At 38.2% G+C, this 13,657-nt stretch overlaps 1 protein-coding gene across 4 annotated transcripts in view; it reads left to right on the top strand.

Annotated features, from left to right (window-relative positions):
* LOC128738144 (single-stranded DNA-binding protein 3) overlaps nt 1-13,657 on the top strand; it is a 106,472-nt gene that overhangs the window by 91,263 nt on the left and 1,552 nt on the right. For all 4 annotated transcript variants that reach the window (XM_053833034.1, XM_053833030.1, XM_053833033.1 and 1 more), the window contains 3 exons: nt 5,984-6,165; nt 6,235-6,381; nt 6,456-6,662. In XM_053833034.1, coding sequence (XP_053689009.1) covers nt 5,984-6,165; nt 6,235-6,381; nt 6,456-6,662 — 536 coding nt within the window. The remainder of the gene's footprint in view (nt 1-5,983; nt 6,166-6,234; nt 6,382-6,455; nt 6,663-13,657) is intronic.

Genomic DNA, 13,657 nt, shown 5'->3' with positions numbered 1-13,657 from the left:
ACTGATAGCCCTAGAAACCAATTTTCATTAGTTTTTTTTTATCCCCGAACCGAGCTTCCTTCCCCTTTCCCCCTTTAACACACCGTGTCGGTTGGATAGAAGATTGAAGTTTTTGTTTCGTTTTCAAAGGACTTTTATCACTGGTTTAATTCTATTTGCTCGGTTTGCTTCCATTTTCATATGCTGGTTATTTTTTGTTCGTTTAATTTGGTTTTCGAATGTGTGTACATTTCATCCCGGAAATGCCTATCAGATTGAGTGGTAATCGATAACATTGCAAGTTGCCATCGGACCGGGGACTGCTACGACTGGTTGCTTGCCGTAATTTGTACTGAGCATTGATTTAGCTTTTACGGTCGTGGAGTAGATAATTGAAATTTTGAAATACTGTTGCTGGCCCGCAGGGTACATGCAAGACTATAATTATTTAAACGGAGTTGCGATCTCGGATTCTGGCGAAGATTTGATATGAAATGGTCTCTGACAAACAAGGCCGTGATTTTAATATTTTTCAATATTCAATTTTGTCACCTTTAGTGACAAATTTCTTGTTCGAACGCTTGAAAATCAAAGTTAATTAACTGAATTTTCATAAAATAGTATTCGACCTCTTTTATCGGTCAGCCTTATTCGGTCTGTAACGAAAACCAAGCCTCTGACAGGACACTCTGCTTTCATGGTTCGAAGCGCAGCTCGCTCCATATATGGTTTCTGGAGCTGAAACTAGTACATTTGCTTTTGAACCACAGCTGGTACCTCATCTCGTCTCACTTCTCATCCTCACGAACACTCTCATCCAAATCAGGATTTGTTGTGGGTCCAAAAGGGAAAGGGCCCTACAATTTTGTTACAAACAAACATTACGATGTACAGATGTCAGTACTTTGCACGCTTAAAAAATTTAACTCACGAATGAATAAGATTAGTTCAGAAATGAGTGAGTTTCAATTCAAACACGAGTAAAAACCGACTTACTTTGACAAAAAGTGGAACAGCCCAAAAATATGAGTAATTCGGCAATTTCTCAATTCTGAGATGTTTAGGCCAACCTCATAATTGAGTTAAATTTACTCGTAATTTGTGTAAGTACTACTCAGTTTTGGGTGAAATGGCACTCATTTTTGAGTAAATTTTGCTCATTAATGAGGTTCTGCGTTGAACTCATAAAAGGGGTAAGAGTTGCTCAAAATAGTGTGTAAAAATACGCATGTTTTGAGCTGTTTCACTTTTTGTGAAAGTGGGTCAAATTTTTTAAGCGTGTGGCCAAAACCCAAGTGTCACGGCAGTAACATCAAAAAGTCTTTTTGACGACATTTTAGAAAATTAGTTTGGGTTCCTCCGATTAGCTCTCAGTTAGACGTAAGGCGACTCGAGCGGGTAACGGCTAGAGTACCTCTATAATTGGTCGACTTGAATTTAAAGCTAGTGCATGACATCACAGACAATGGCAGTAATATAACAGGTGAGCGGAACTGAGACAGTGAGAAGACCGAATCTAAATAAAGAAATAAGCAAAGGATGTAAAAGATTGATTGAAAAAGGGATCAAAATTAAAAAGGAGAAACTAAATGTAAGAATAATACAAGGAAGACCTAGAAAAAATAGGGTAAAAAAATTACAAATAAGAGAGGAACAACACGAGAAGGAAATTGATGAAGTAAAATTAGGAATAAATGAAAGAAAAATGGCTTAATAATGGAAAAGAAAAACAGTGAAAATGGTACAAAAAACTAGTTAACAAGAAAGGCAAACAACTGAAAAGAACAACGGAAATGACAGCCAATGGAAGCACCGAATAATAAGATAAATTGACGATGACCGACTTAAAGCATAGGCTATGGATCAAAATAATAAAGAAAAAAAAAGAAAAATGAATAAACGCGCACGGAATTGAACAGAAAATGAAAAGAAGAACAGAGAACAACAATATATTTAAAGCAAAAATAAGAGCTAAAAGAGGGGCAACGGAAGTTGGAAGGCGAAAGAATGAAGAGAAGAAGAGAAACGATAATTTATCAATAGTTTATCATGATGATGATTGATGATTTACAGTTTACTGTGGGCAGATAAAGATGAGAAATACTGCGGAAGGAATGAATATAAGAAATGAATGGTATCAGAATAATGCAAAACTAGAAAAGGATGGGAGTACGAATTGAATAAGGGAAGTCTACAAGAATGTAGATGGAAGATAGCGAGAAGAAAGAAAAGCGCTAGAGATGGAGAGAAGTACGAGAAAAGCAGAAAAAGAAAAATGAACAGAAGGAAAGTACAAGACTAAAAGAATAAAAAGGATAAGGGGAACTGCATAACAAGAAAATGGTAGATAGAAAGTAAAAAAAGAGTAGAAGAATAAGTAGAAAAGAGATGCAAAGGGATTATAAAAAGTGGAATGAAGTATAGAGAAAGGCAAAAACGAAAGGTAAAAAAGAGCAGCAATTCCTTGAAAAAAAAAACATTTAAAATGTTTCGGTTTTGTACAAAATTTGTAAATCTGTTTCATTTGATGAAATTTTAGACTCCTATTTTTTATTTGGTTCTATCTTATGGGCTATGATAGTCGCAAAAATCATCATTTTTGCCTTTAAAACTTGTAATTTGAGAGTTTTCAATCAACTACTCAAGAAAAATATTAGATTGAAGAGCTTAGTTTTTTTTAGAGATTTTTTTTAGAAAGACCTCAAAAAAATTTGTTTTTTTTTCGTATTTTTAGGGTTCAAGGGCCAAAAAGTTCCCGTTTTCTATTTTGCAGAAAATCTACGATTTTTTTACATAGATATATTATGTCTGGTGAGAAAACTTTTTTAAAAAATTGTATCTCAAAAATAAAAATGTAACTTTACAGTCCTATAGTAAGAGAAGAGAAAGAGAGAGAGGAATGTAGTGAAAGAGTAAGAGGGAAAGATGAAGATAGAAAGAGAGAGAGAGAGAGAGAGAGAGAGAGAGAGAGAGAGAGGGAGTACGAGAGACGGAGAGTGATGAAGAGAGATAGTGATGGAGAGAGAGAGAGAGAGAGAGAGAGAAGGCGAGTAGAAAACCAAAGAGTGGAAAATGAAAGCTTAGAATAAGGAATAAGGAAGGAAAAGAAAAAAGGAAACAAGAGAGTAAATTTGAATTTGAGTAAAATAAGAGAAAAGAGATAGAAACAAGCGGGACTAGAAAGGGCAAAGAAAAAAGCAAAGAAACAAGAAATTTGGTAAAACAAAGAACTAAAATCGAAAGTAGAAAGTTAGTAAGAAACGGGAAAGAAGAGAAAAACAAGAAAGAAGCAGAGAGAAGAAAATAGGAATAAAACAGAATAAAAGAAAAGTTAAGAAAGATAGAGATAAATAAAATGATAAATTAAAAAATACAATAAAGCATGGAGGAAGATAAAAAAGATAGCAAATAAATCGAGTGAGAATACAAATAACTGAGGAAAAAGGACGTTAGAGAGGACAAGCGAGAAAAGGAAGTAGCAGAAACGAGAAATAAGCAGAACGAGGGGAAAGCGGAAAGGGATAGGCCAGAGAGTCAAATTAGAGAAGGGCTACAAGGCAGGGAGGAGGAAGGTAAGGCAGAAGATAAGGAAGATGATTAGAAAGAAAGCAAAGTAGAACGTGCGAAAAAACGTAGGGAAGAAGGTAGGAGGAAAGTTAAGTTAGTTAAAAGGGCAAGAAAAAAGATATAAAAAAGATAGGAAAGGGGGTAGGAAGAAGGTTGGAAAGAATGTGGGGAACAAGATAGAAAAGAAAAGAAGAAAGTAGGAGAGAAGTTGTGGAAATAGATAGGAAAGAAAGCAAGCAAGAAGGTGGGAAACAATGTAGGGAAGGAGATAGGAAAGAAAGTAACGAAGAAGTTAGAAGGCAAGGAAAAACATAGAATAATAGGTAGAAAAGAAGGTAAAGAAAAATGTAGGGAAGAAGGCGAATCCGATCCGGGAAGAATGCAGGAAAGAAGGTAGGGAAGGAGGAAGGACAGAAGGCAGGGAAAAAGGTAGGAAAGAAGATAAGGAAGTAGTTAGGAAAGAAGACATAGAAAAAGGTGGGAGAAATATAGGGAAGAGGATAGGAAAGAAGGTAAGAAAGAAGATAGGGGAAAAGGCGGGAAAGGAAGCAAGAAGGCAGAAAACATGTAGGGAAAAGGGCAGGAAAGAAGATGGAAAAGAATGTAGGGGAGAAGGTAGAAACGAATGTAGAAAAGAAGTTAGGAAAGAAAGCAGCGTAGAATGATTGAATAAGAAGCATGGAGTACTGAAATTTGAAATGAAAAGGATCGAAGTAGAAAAAGAACAGGAGTATTATGTACTAAGTGAAGGCTGTTTGCATTCTAACCGGGTGTAATTTTGCGAATATTTCTTGGATTTGACATGAAAAACACTTTGTTCTATTTCTTTTGTCTTGCAATTCTTTTATTAATTATGCAACATTAGTAGAGTATAAAGATAAACTGAAAGTGTCTCAGTGAAAGAGTAACGAATAACTTTTAATTTTTTTTCAAGCATCGATCACAAGGCTAGTGCTATCTCTTAAGTGATACTAAGAAATGTTCTCGGTCTAACAACAACCGAGCTGTAATCACTTGTTACCTTTATTAAGTGTGTGTCTGTTATATTGGTTTTCCATCACACCACCATGTTTGTTTTTTGCGAGGAGCGCGAAAAATGGTTAGGTTTTGAACGCTATTAATCTGCATTTCCTTGATCGATTCTCAACATTTCTACACTCACTATCGAAAAATTTTCTACGAGTCGATTCTAGTAACGTAAGCTATAGCAAAATTGCTAAATAAGATGCTATGTCTTATTTTTGTCACTTTCAGTACATTTGCTAAAAATCGAAGTGTTTTACTAGCACAGACATTGATCATTGTCAGTGCAGCTGCAGACAAACGTGCCCCGCATTATGAAGAGTAAATTGATTTGTCTTGCTTTGGAAAATTTAGTTGAAATCTTTCCCTTATGATTTCTCAATTTCTCAAGCACGGACGACAAAACAGAGTGACTTATTTCTTCTTGACTCTTGTCACTGGTATTTTACTTTCGAAACTTGAATTTCTGGCGGAGCAGAGCGGGAGTGAGATTTCGAAGTTCTCATTTTTGGCCATATAAAATTGCTCGTCTGCCACAAAAGTATGGTAAAATTCTAACCACTTTTAAAATATGCGTTCTGAAAGGCACAAAAATGTTGATGAGCATGAATAATAGATAACAGCTTCGATTGCTCAGGAAGAATACAGTATTATTTTCATACTATTTTTTCTATCTACGCTATATTGGCTGTACATGAGTGAATGCCGTGAAAAAAAATTCGTATACAAGGTTTTATAGCAAAATTACGTTTAACGTTGCCTTTCGTCGACCATTCCGTCGTATCTATAACACACATCGGTACTGAATCAGTACTGAAGCCCAACATGGCCGGAAAAATGGCGTCCATGTAAGGATATGGGTGTCATCGATCCGGCCATGTTGAGATTCAGTTCCGTTTCACCTTAAATCCAGCCAGTTTGGCAAGTACCCATCGCGACACTAGCAATGTTAACTCATCTGATATCTTTTCCGATCGAAACCCATTTAAACCATCAGTTGCTACATGTATTTTATCCGTAGTGTTTCATTGTTCATTGAATGTTATTTCTGAAACGAACAAAAATATCTTTCCTTTTGTCCAAATTTTATTCATTATATTCGATAATATAAACAAAACTGATTCGAAACCAACTTTCAACAATGAAAGAAATTATATTTATGTGTGTGTCTGTGTACTAACTAACGCCAAATCCATCGCTCACTGTATCATTGCAAACTGTTTTAACAACGCCCCCCCACCAAAAAACACATCATCGCACCCCAACAACATCGCCTAACTGTGCCTAACACAATAAACAACCCGCTTCCGACCGATTCGATTCATCCATGTGTGTGTGGTTCTAACCGAAATCAACCCCCGCCCAATTGCATTTGTTATGCCGGAATAATCCTGCAACTATTCAGGCCCTCCAGGTATGGGTCCGATGAATCCTAGAATGAATCCACCTCGCGGCCCCGCAATGGGCCCCATGGGCGCCGGCACGTACGGACCGGGAATGCGTGGCCCTCCACCCAACAGCAGTTTAGGCCCGGGTGGTATGCCCCCGATGGGAATGGCCGGCGGACGGCCGCAGTGGCAACCGAATACGTCATCGGTAAGATTGACTCACCTTAGCACCGATTGAACCAAATTTTTACTGACGCTTGTTAATCTTTAATTGCAGCCCATGAATTATTCATCCTCGTCACCTGGCAATTACGGTGGCCCACCAGGGCCGAGCGGACCGCCCGGACCGGGCACACCCATCATGCCATCACCTCAAGATTCATCCAACTCCGGCGGCGAAAATATGTACACACCAATGAAAGCTGTATGAGTTATCCCTCTGTTTTAGGGCTTCCTAATCGAGTATAAACTAATCGCTAACCTTTGGACCCGTTTTAGGAATTCCCGATGGTTGGCGGCTCGGACGGCGGTGGCCCAATGGGAGGCCCCATGGGCCCGAACGCTATGGGCGGACCGGTACTTAACAACGACGGCCTGGACGGAATGAAAAATAGCCCGGCGAACGGTCCCGGAACGCCCCGGGAAGACTCCGGTAGCGGAATGGGCGATTATAACCTCGGCGGCTTCGGCGGACCCGGAGAGAATGTAAGTTTCGAATCGTTTTGATAATGCGCCGTCTTCTTGCTACATTTTTTTTTCGTGAGGATAAAAAACAACGGAATCTGCTCTGTGTGTGTGTTTTTGTTAAGTAACCACACACCTGCCTTCCGTTGATCCTCTCGTCTTGGTTACATTTATTTTCCAACATGTAACTGTAAGAAACAAACTGAACGAAATTTGCTACAGCAGTGATTCTCATGAGTTTTAGTTTACCACATTTTTAGTTGTTTTTTTTTTGTTTAGTTTTAAATTTCATAAGTTAATTTTTATGCGGTGATGGGTGTGACTAATTTGAAAAAGGCGATATTTTCTGTTGTAACTAAAACGGTTCCAGTCCTGCTTATCCAAATTTGAACTCCGGTCAAAAACTGAAATTCCCTTGCGGGAATTATACCAAGTAAACCCAGTTTGTTAGGATGACCCTAACGAAAAGAGAAAAAAATACAGCGGCTCCAACCCAAACATCCCCCCACTAGTCGCTGAGCTACAGGGACTGCCTAACATTCCTCCTCCGCAGTTCTTTTCTAACATGATAATTCGAATTGTAAATAGTAGTTGTACTTTTATTATTTTTGGTTCATTCATTTCGGTTTATTTTTTTGTTTTAATTTTGCTTAATCAGTAGTAGTTAGCAACTCATGCAAATACCGATTAAAAGAATCACCTTCAGTAGCCAATTGAAAGCGAAAGCGAACCCACAATGGGTGAAGCTCTTTAACACTATAACGTTGTTGAGTTGAGGTTGGAAAAGGCATTGTTTTCATCGCAAAACCAAGCAAACGAAATAAGTTCAATTGTTCATGTACATAAATATGAAGTTGTTTAGCAAACACTAGTGTTTAGAGGCGAGAAGACAAAAAAAAGCAAGCAAACAAACAAACCAACAAACAATCAAATGAAGAAAACAAACAAAAAATAGCATCAGGTTTATTTGATTCTGTTTCTCAGTCATCAGTTTGTAAGAAAAATCTCCTTCTCTTCTCTTTATTTTTATTATTATGATTTTCGATTTTGCTACAGTTCTACATACACATTCCCGTTTCGGTTTCACTTGTTTTCCACTGTGGCGGGCGGTGTGGGGATTCCGAATTGCGCACACGCTCGTACTCTCACACCTCCCGCAAGTGGAAGTGATGTATCAAACACAATAGTTTCGTCACGATAAATAATACTGACTGTTCGTTCGTATTTGTTGTCCTTTTATATGTGTGTTTTAGCGTAATGCAATAGTACCTATACATTGTTATCTCATACCAACTAGAACAACAAACACATCACATCGCATTTTGTTTTTTACTTTGGTCGGATTAACAACAAAACATACCTACACCTTCTTTATTATCACATCAGTTTTTTTTTCGTATTCGGTGAATGATTTGGCGAGAAAAAAAAACCGTCGTAACGTATACATTGCGTTCTGTGTTCAAGATTCCACCCACCCCACCACCCTCACACACGGTACTCGCTCTGTATTTGCACACAATTGTTAATAATAACGTGTATTGTTTTGTTAGGTTTTAAAACTAAGATTGTATTTCTCTCTGTTTTGAGAACCACAAGTGCACACAGACAATAGTAATGTTGTAATTTGTTTTGTTTTTGGTTAAATGAGGTGTAAATAACCGTAATATTTATCTATATGCTAACTGGTCTACACAAAATTAGGGTTTATGTATGAGGTGGAATAATCTAATAACGTAAAATCACTAAATTAAATAGCGAAGTGATCTTTGGACTGGTATGAAATCGGTCTTACAAATCGTGTTGGGTCCAAAGACGAAAAATAGTACAATTTCAAGGAACAGCTATCCAATTTGGAGAGAAGATTAAAAGAGCAATGCGATTATTGTGGGAAATTCTTTTCTTACTTTGATAAAAGCAATCAATCAGACTACTTTGATAGCTTATCCTAACCACCTGTAACCGATTTTCTCGGATTTAAACCAAATTTTGAGATTCTTTTTGAGATATGGACATTATCACTGCGAACAGTGTTTTGATCTGTTATGTTTTAGTTCAGGTGTATTTTTCTGTATTCCGCACTTCATTCTTTCTGTAGTGTCGCTATGGATTGAGCTAATTGTTTAAACGTCCTTGCTTGAATGTATATGTTTCCATCCTTTTCTCTATGTTGTTACTACTTTTCAACCAATCTCGCACTTTAAAGCTAGGAAGTGTGGAGACTAATTCTAATTTGCCAATTTACAAGAAATTTCATTATGCAGCTCGAGCCAGTGCTACTGTTATTAACTTACGTAAATGCAGAATTCAGTATGAAGGAAGGATGTGAGCTATACCTTACTGACGTTACGCGCTTTGACGGAATTATTTCCGGCTACTATGGTATTTTATAAAAGTTCGGCATGTCCTTTTGGCGGTTTCGCCACATCGGGCAAGTTTTCCCGGTGGGTAAACCGGTGAAGTCTAACATGGGATGGGGTTCCATTCTTCAACCCTGAAAATTTGAGAGATAGTTCATATAAGATCGGAGCACCTCGAATCAGTACTTACTTAACTTTACTTCAGTGGCAACGCTCTGCTATCGATCCTGCGCCGAACGAGTTATGGGCCTCTAGTACCGTCGGTCGGGAGCTGCCGTTCTCCAATCTCCTCGAACGTCAACTGGACGTGCATCATCCTCGACAGCGCATATCCATCGGGTGCTGGGTCTGCCCTGAAGTATACGGTCTCTTCCTAGTTCTCTGGTAAAAATAGTTTTGGCAACTCTTTCGTTAGGTATTCTGGCGTCAATGATTCATGCCCGTAAAGGGCCACTGGGAGGATCAGCATTCTGTAGAGTGCCGCGTTTTGTGTGAATTTGCAAACCACGAGACTTTAGTTTGCTACGTAATCCGTAGGAAGCCCGATTTGCGGCTACAATTCGTCGTTTTACTTCGCGGCTTCCATCGTTGTCACATGTCACGAGCCTCCCAAGGTATACGAATTCCTCCACTACTTCATATCGTTCCCTATCCACCTCGGCACCAACACCATTTGAACTTTCGCGTTACCTGCCAGCAACCATGTTTTCGTTTTGGCAGTGTTAATTCGCTGCTTCCCATTTAAAAGTCCTAGTCTACATCCAAGACGATGTTGAATAGCAGGCTAGAGAGTGCACCCCCTTGCTTCAGTCCATCCAACGTCACCAAAGAGGCTGATGTCTCACCCGGTATTCTGATGCATAATTTTGACCCACCTAGCGTTCTACGAATAAGCTCAACTAGTTTCGTCGTAAAACTTGCCTGTGTTCTAGCATTATCTGTCACAGCTCATTTCGTTTGACTGCATCGTACGTCGCCTTCAATTCCACAAATAGATTATGAGTCTGCAAGCTGTACTCCCGGAACTTGTCTAGTAACTAACACTCATGAAAACCAGCTTGCCGTACTCGCCAACGAAGGATTCAGCTTACGGTCTCGGTCTGCAGAACAGGATACGGAAAAGCACCTTGTAGGCAGAGTTGAGCAATGTCATGCCTCGATAGTTTTTACACTGGAGTCGTTGTCATTTTTTAAAATGGGGCAAATGAGGCCTTACAACCACTCCTCCGGCATTTGTTCTTCCTTCGAGATCCTGATGACTATGAACCGGTGGATAGCTTTGTACAGACGCGCACAGCCAACATGTTCTTCTGTGCCTGAGAGTCGCGAGCCAAGCTGGCAACTGGGCCAACCATTTGTTTATTTAGGATCCAACAATTTCATACGTCCCAAGTAACAATCTGAGTTTATGGTGTTCTTATCTCGGTTTTTATGACCAAATTTGACCATAAAAGCCATCATAAGTGGGCCATAAAACCTAAATTGTTACTTGGGCTGTATGTACGGGCTGTTAGATTGGAATCGATCAAGTTCCTGGCATTTTCATAATTGTCACTCAGTCCTAAGTTATGCGTGATTGGCCGCAATTAGCGGAAAACTTTGGAGTAATAGTAGGCGAATAGGGTAACTAACCTATTCTGGACCCCATCAGCAGCTGTACAAATTATGTACAGTTGCTGATGGGGTCCACAATACGTTGGTTACCCTATTTACCGTTCAACCGTTTTAACGATTCCAAATGAATTACGACTCTCGCAACATAAGGGCTTGCGAAGCACGATAATTTTGTCTTAATGTTTGGCTCAAACGCATCAGTTTTAGAAGAGGTCCCAGTGATGGTTAACTCGATTAGAACAGCTCATAATAGATTACGCCCAGTTGATCCCCCATGTGCCTTCTTACCATAAATATTTTGCTTCTGATACCGGTGCAAAACTGACGAACCCTCACGATCTTTTGTGCTGCAAAGTACCCGTCCCATTATACTTTCCCAAATCCCTTTCTCGTTTGCTATTGTCCTTATAGGTAGACAGATCCTTATAGGTAAACTGGATGAAACTGGGAAATTTCGATATGACGCTAAAAATATATAGGGGCGTTCAAGGGCAGGTGGGACTCCAAGCCACATTCTCTCGGTTGGTACCCGAGTGTTTTGGCAATGAACCTACAGCCGCACCCTTTTATCAGATAGCCTCATATCTAATTTTGTCTCTTCAGTCTAACAATTCCCATACGCTCACAGATACGATCATAAGAGACTAAATGCTACTTGATATCTTTCGGTTTTCATCCATAGACTGCAGGACCTATTTCTTCGGCCTACTCTTTGCTCTCCAAATTCTGGGAATAAACTTTAATCATACTTTCTGGCCAATCAATATTACTTTGGTTACATATCCGCTCCGTATTGGTAAATTGGTCCATCAAAGCAAAGCAAAGTAAAGACTAGATGCTACATTCCGTTAACGTTCTGTTTTTTTAGACGACAGACTTCGCAGTCAGCTATTAGAGTTTAGAGGAAAATTGCGGGACTAGTGCTACGATCCTATTGACTCTAGCTCCCAGCCGAAATTTGAACCTACGATAACTATCTTATTAGACAAACAGCGTACCTCGAGGCCATCTAGTAGGCTGGTTCAATGTGAAACAGAAAATTAAAAAACTTAAACTCGAAAACTAAAAGTATAGCTTCTTTTTGAAAAATTTAACGGCCTAAACTGCAGACAACAGAGGTCGGAAAAAAAATGAAATGATGTCGACCAATTTTTCTCAAAAGTTGGACAGACATTTCTGAAAATTTCCTAATTATATTAAGCTTATATCTTTGGCTTAGAGCTGGTATTTGCTTACTTTAATGCTTTAAGTTTCGAGTAGATCATAATCCAGTCAGAATTAAAATTTTTCAAATTGAGTATCAATTAAAACTAAAAGTGAAGAAAAGTAATGAAGCAATGTATTTTTCTCATGGCAAAAATCTTAAGAAATACAAAGAGGGGGCTATGAAGTCGCAGGATTATCGAGACTGTTTTGTCATGCGAGTGGTCGTGGATTCGAATCTTAGTAGAATAAGACCATTCGATGTCGTGTGCATGGGTTTCTCAGGTCTCTCCACATCCTTCCTGAATTATATATTACCAACAATGAAGACTCGCCATGGCAAGTTCTAAGGGTGATTTGATTATTAGCAATATTGCAAAAAAACGAAGGGCGGGTACAGAAAAACACCTGGATCATATAACAACTATTTCCGCATTTATGTCCAGCCCATTTTTTCGATGTGGAACATCGAAATGTGTATTTTTTTATCCGTATCCTATTGGAAACATTTATGCGAAATCGATAAAATGTAATCAACTAAATCTTGGCGACAGTTTTAAAAACTAGGAGTCACAGAACAATATTTCATGTCGAGCGTCGAACAGCTGAAAGTTGTAGAAGTTTTTATACTTAAATATGAGTCAAGATATTTAACACTTGAACTACGAAAATTTTGGCTTTGGATTATTAGGGAAAATATGAAGAGTCCATAAATATTAATGACAAAGCAAATTATACTAAATCAGAATTGTGTTTAGAACGGAACATTTCGATCACACTTCTTGAACATTCGAGTTATGACTGCTTGTGAAGTGACGAAATTTTAAGTTCGGGGGAATTATTCTTGTAATTTTTCAAACACTTAAAGTTTTGTGTATAAAACCAGTTAGTCAATGAGCATATATCTTCTAAATTGATTGTTGTATTCTTGATATTTCTGTTCAGTACTAATATTTATTATTTCCCCTATCTGTTTGAAAAATCTCTCATATTATTCGGAAAAGATATTAAAATATTAATAGTATTGTCTGTGTGCACTAGTTTCCATTACTCGTCTCACCACCAAAGTTATTTGTCGTAGTTTAGCAATCGAAATCGTGCTTTGATCTCTCCCTCCCAGACTAGTTTGTTTGTGTAGACACAATTGAAGAAGAGAAGCGTTGGATGATTGATTGAAGATTGTGCCGTTTCGAATTCAAAACCTACAACGTAAAAGCAAATTATTATACTCGTTCATCAAAAGCAAAAAAAAATTGACCTGCAATTTTGCGTGCCAGTACACAAAAACCACACATTTCACTCATCGCGAAAGATAAAATAAAATGGGTGGTTACACATATTCGGTGTTATTGTTGAACTCAAGCAAGATTAAGAGAATCGAAATCACAATTACAGTAAAAATAAAGAGAAAGAGATCGGATTTTTCCACCTTCCCCCCCTTTTCATAGGAAACCCACCTCTCACACACAATACACACTGTGTAGAAGTAGTAGCCTTTAAGAAACTAAAAGAAACAAGAAATCATATTCAGATGCAGAATAAGCGGAAAAGTTATCCAATTACTAGGTTACTTAAGAATGTTGAAAAGTTGACAGAAAACAAACTAATCTACTTACATAAAATGGGTTTATAAAACGAAAAGAAAGCAGGAAAACTGATTCTCTGTCGACTTTGTTGGATGTTGTTCACTTTTTTGTAAATTTATTAAGTCCAGATTGTGAGAAGTAGCCTGCTATGTTTAAACTACAATCGAGAGAAAGCGAAGCAAACGAAGAGATTATTGAATAAAGAAGGATATTTTTGAGCACTGTGAATTCGGATTTATTTTGCACTTTTTTCCAG

The sequence above is a fragment of the Sabethes cyaneus genome, chromosome 2 (assembly GCF_943734655.1).
Source record: "Sabethes cyaneus chromosome 2, idSabCyanKW18_F2, whole genome shotgun sequence".
NCBI classification, from domain to species: Eukaryota; Metazoa; Arthropoda; class Insecta; order Diptera; family Culicidae; genus Sabethes; species Sabethes cyaneus.
The sequence above is the reverse complement of the archived record's forward strand: the minus strand, read 5'-3'. Positions and strand labels throughout refer to the sequence as shown.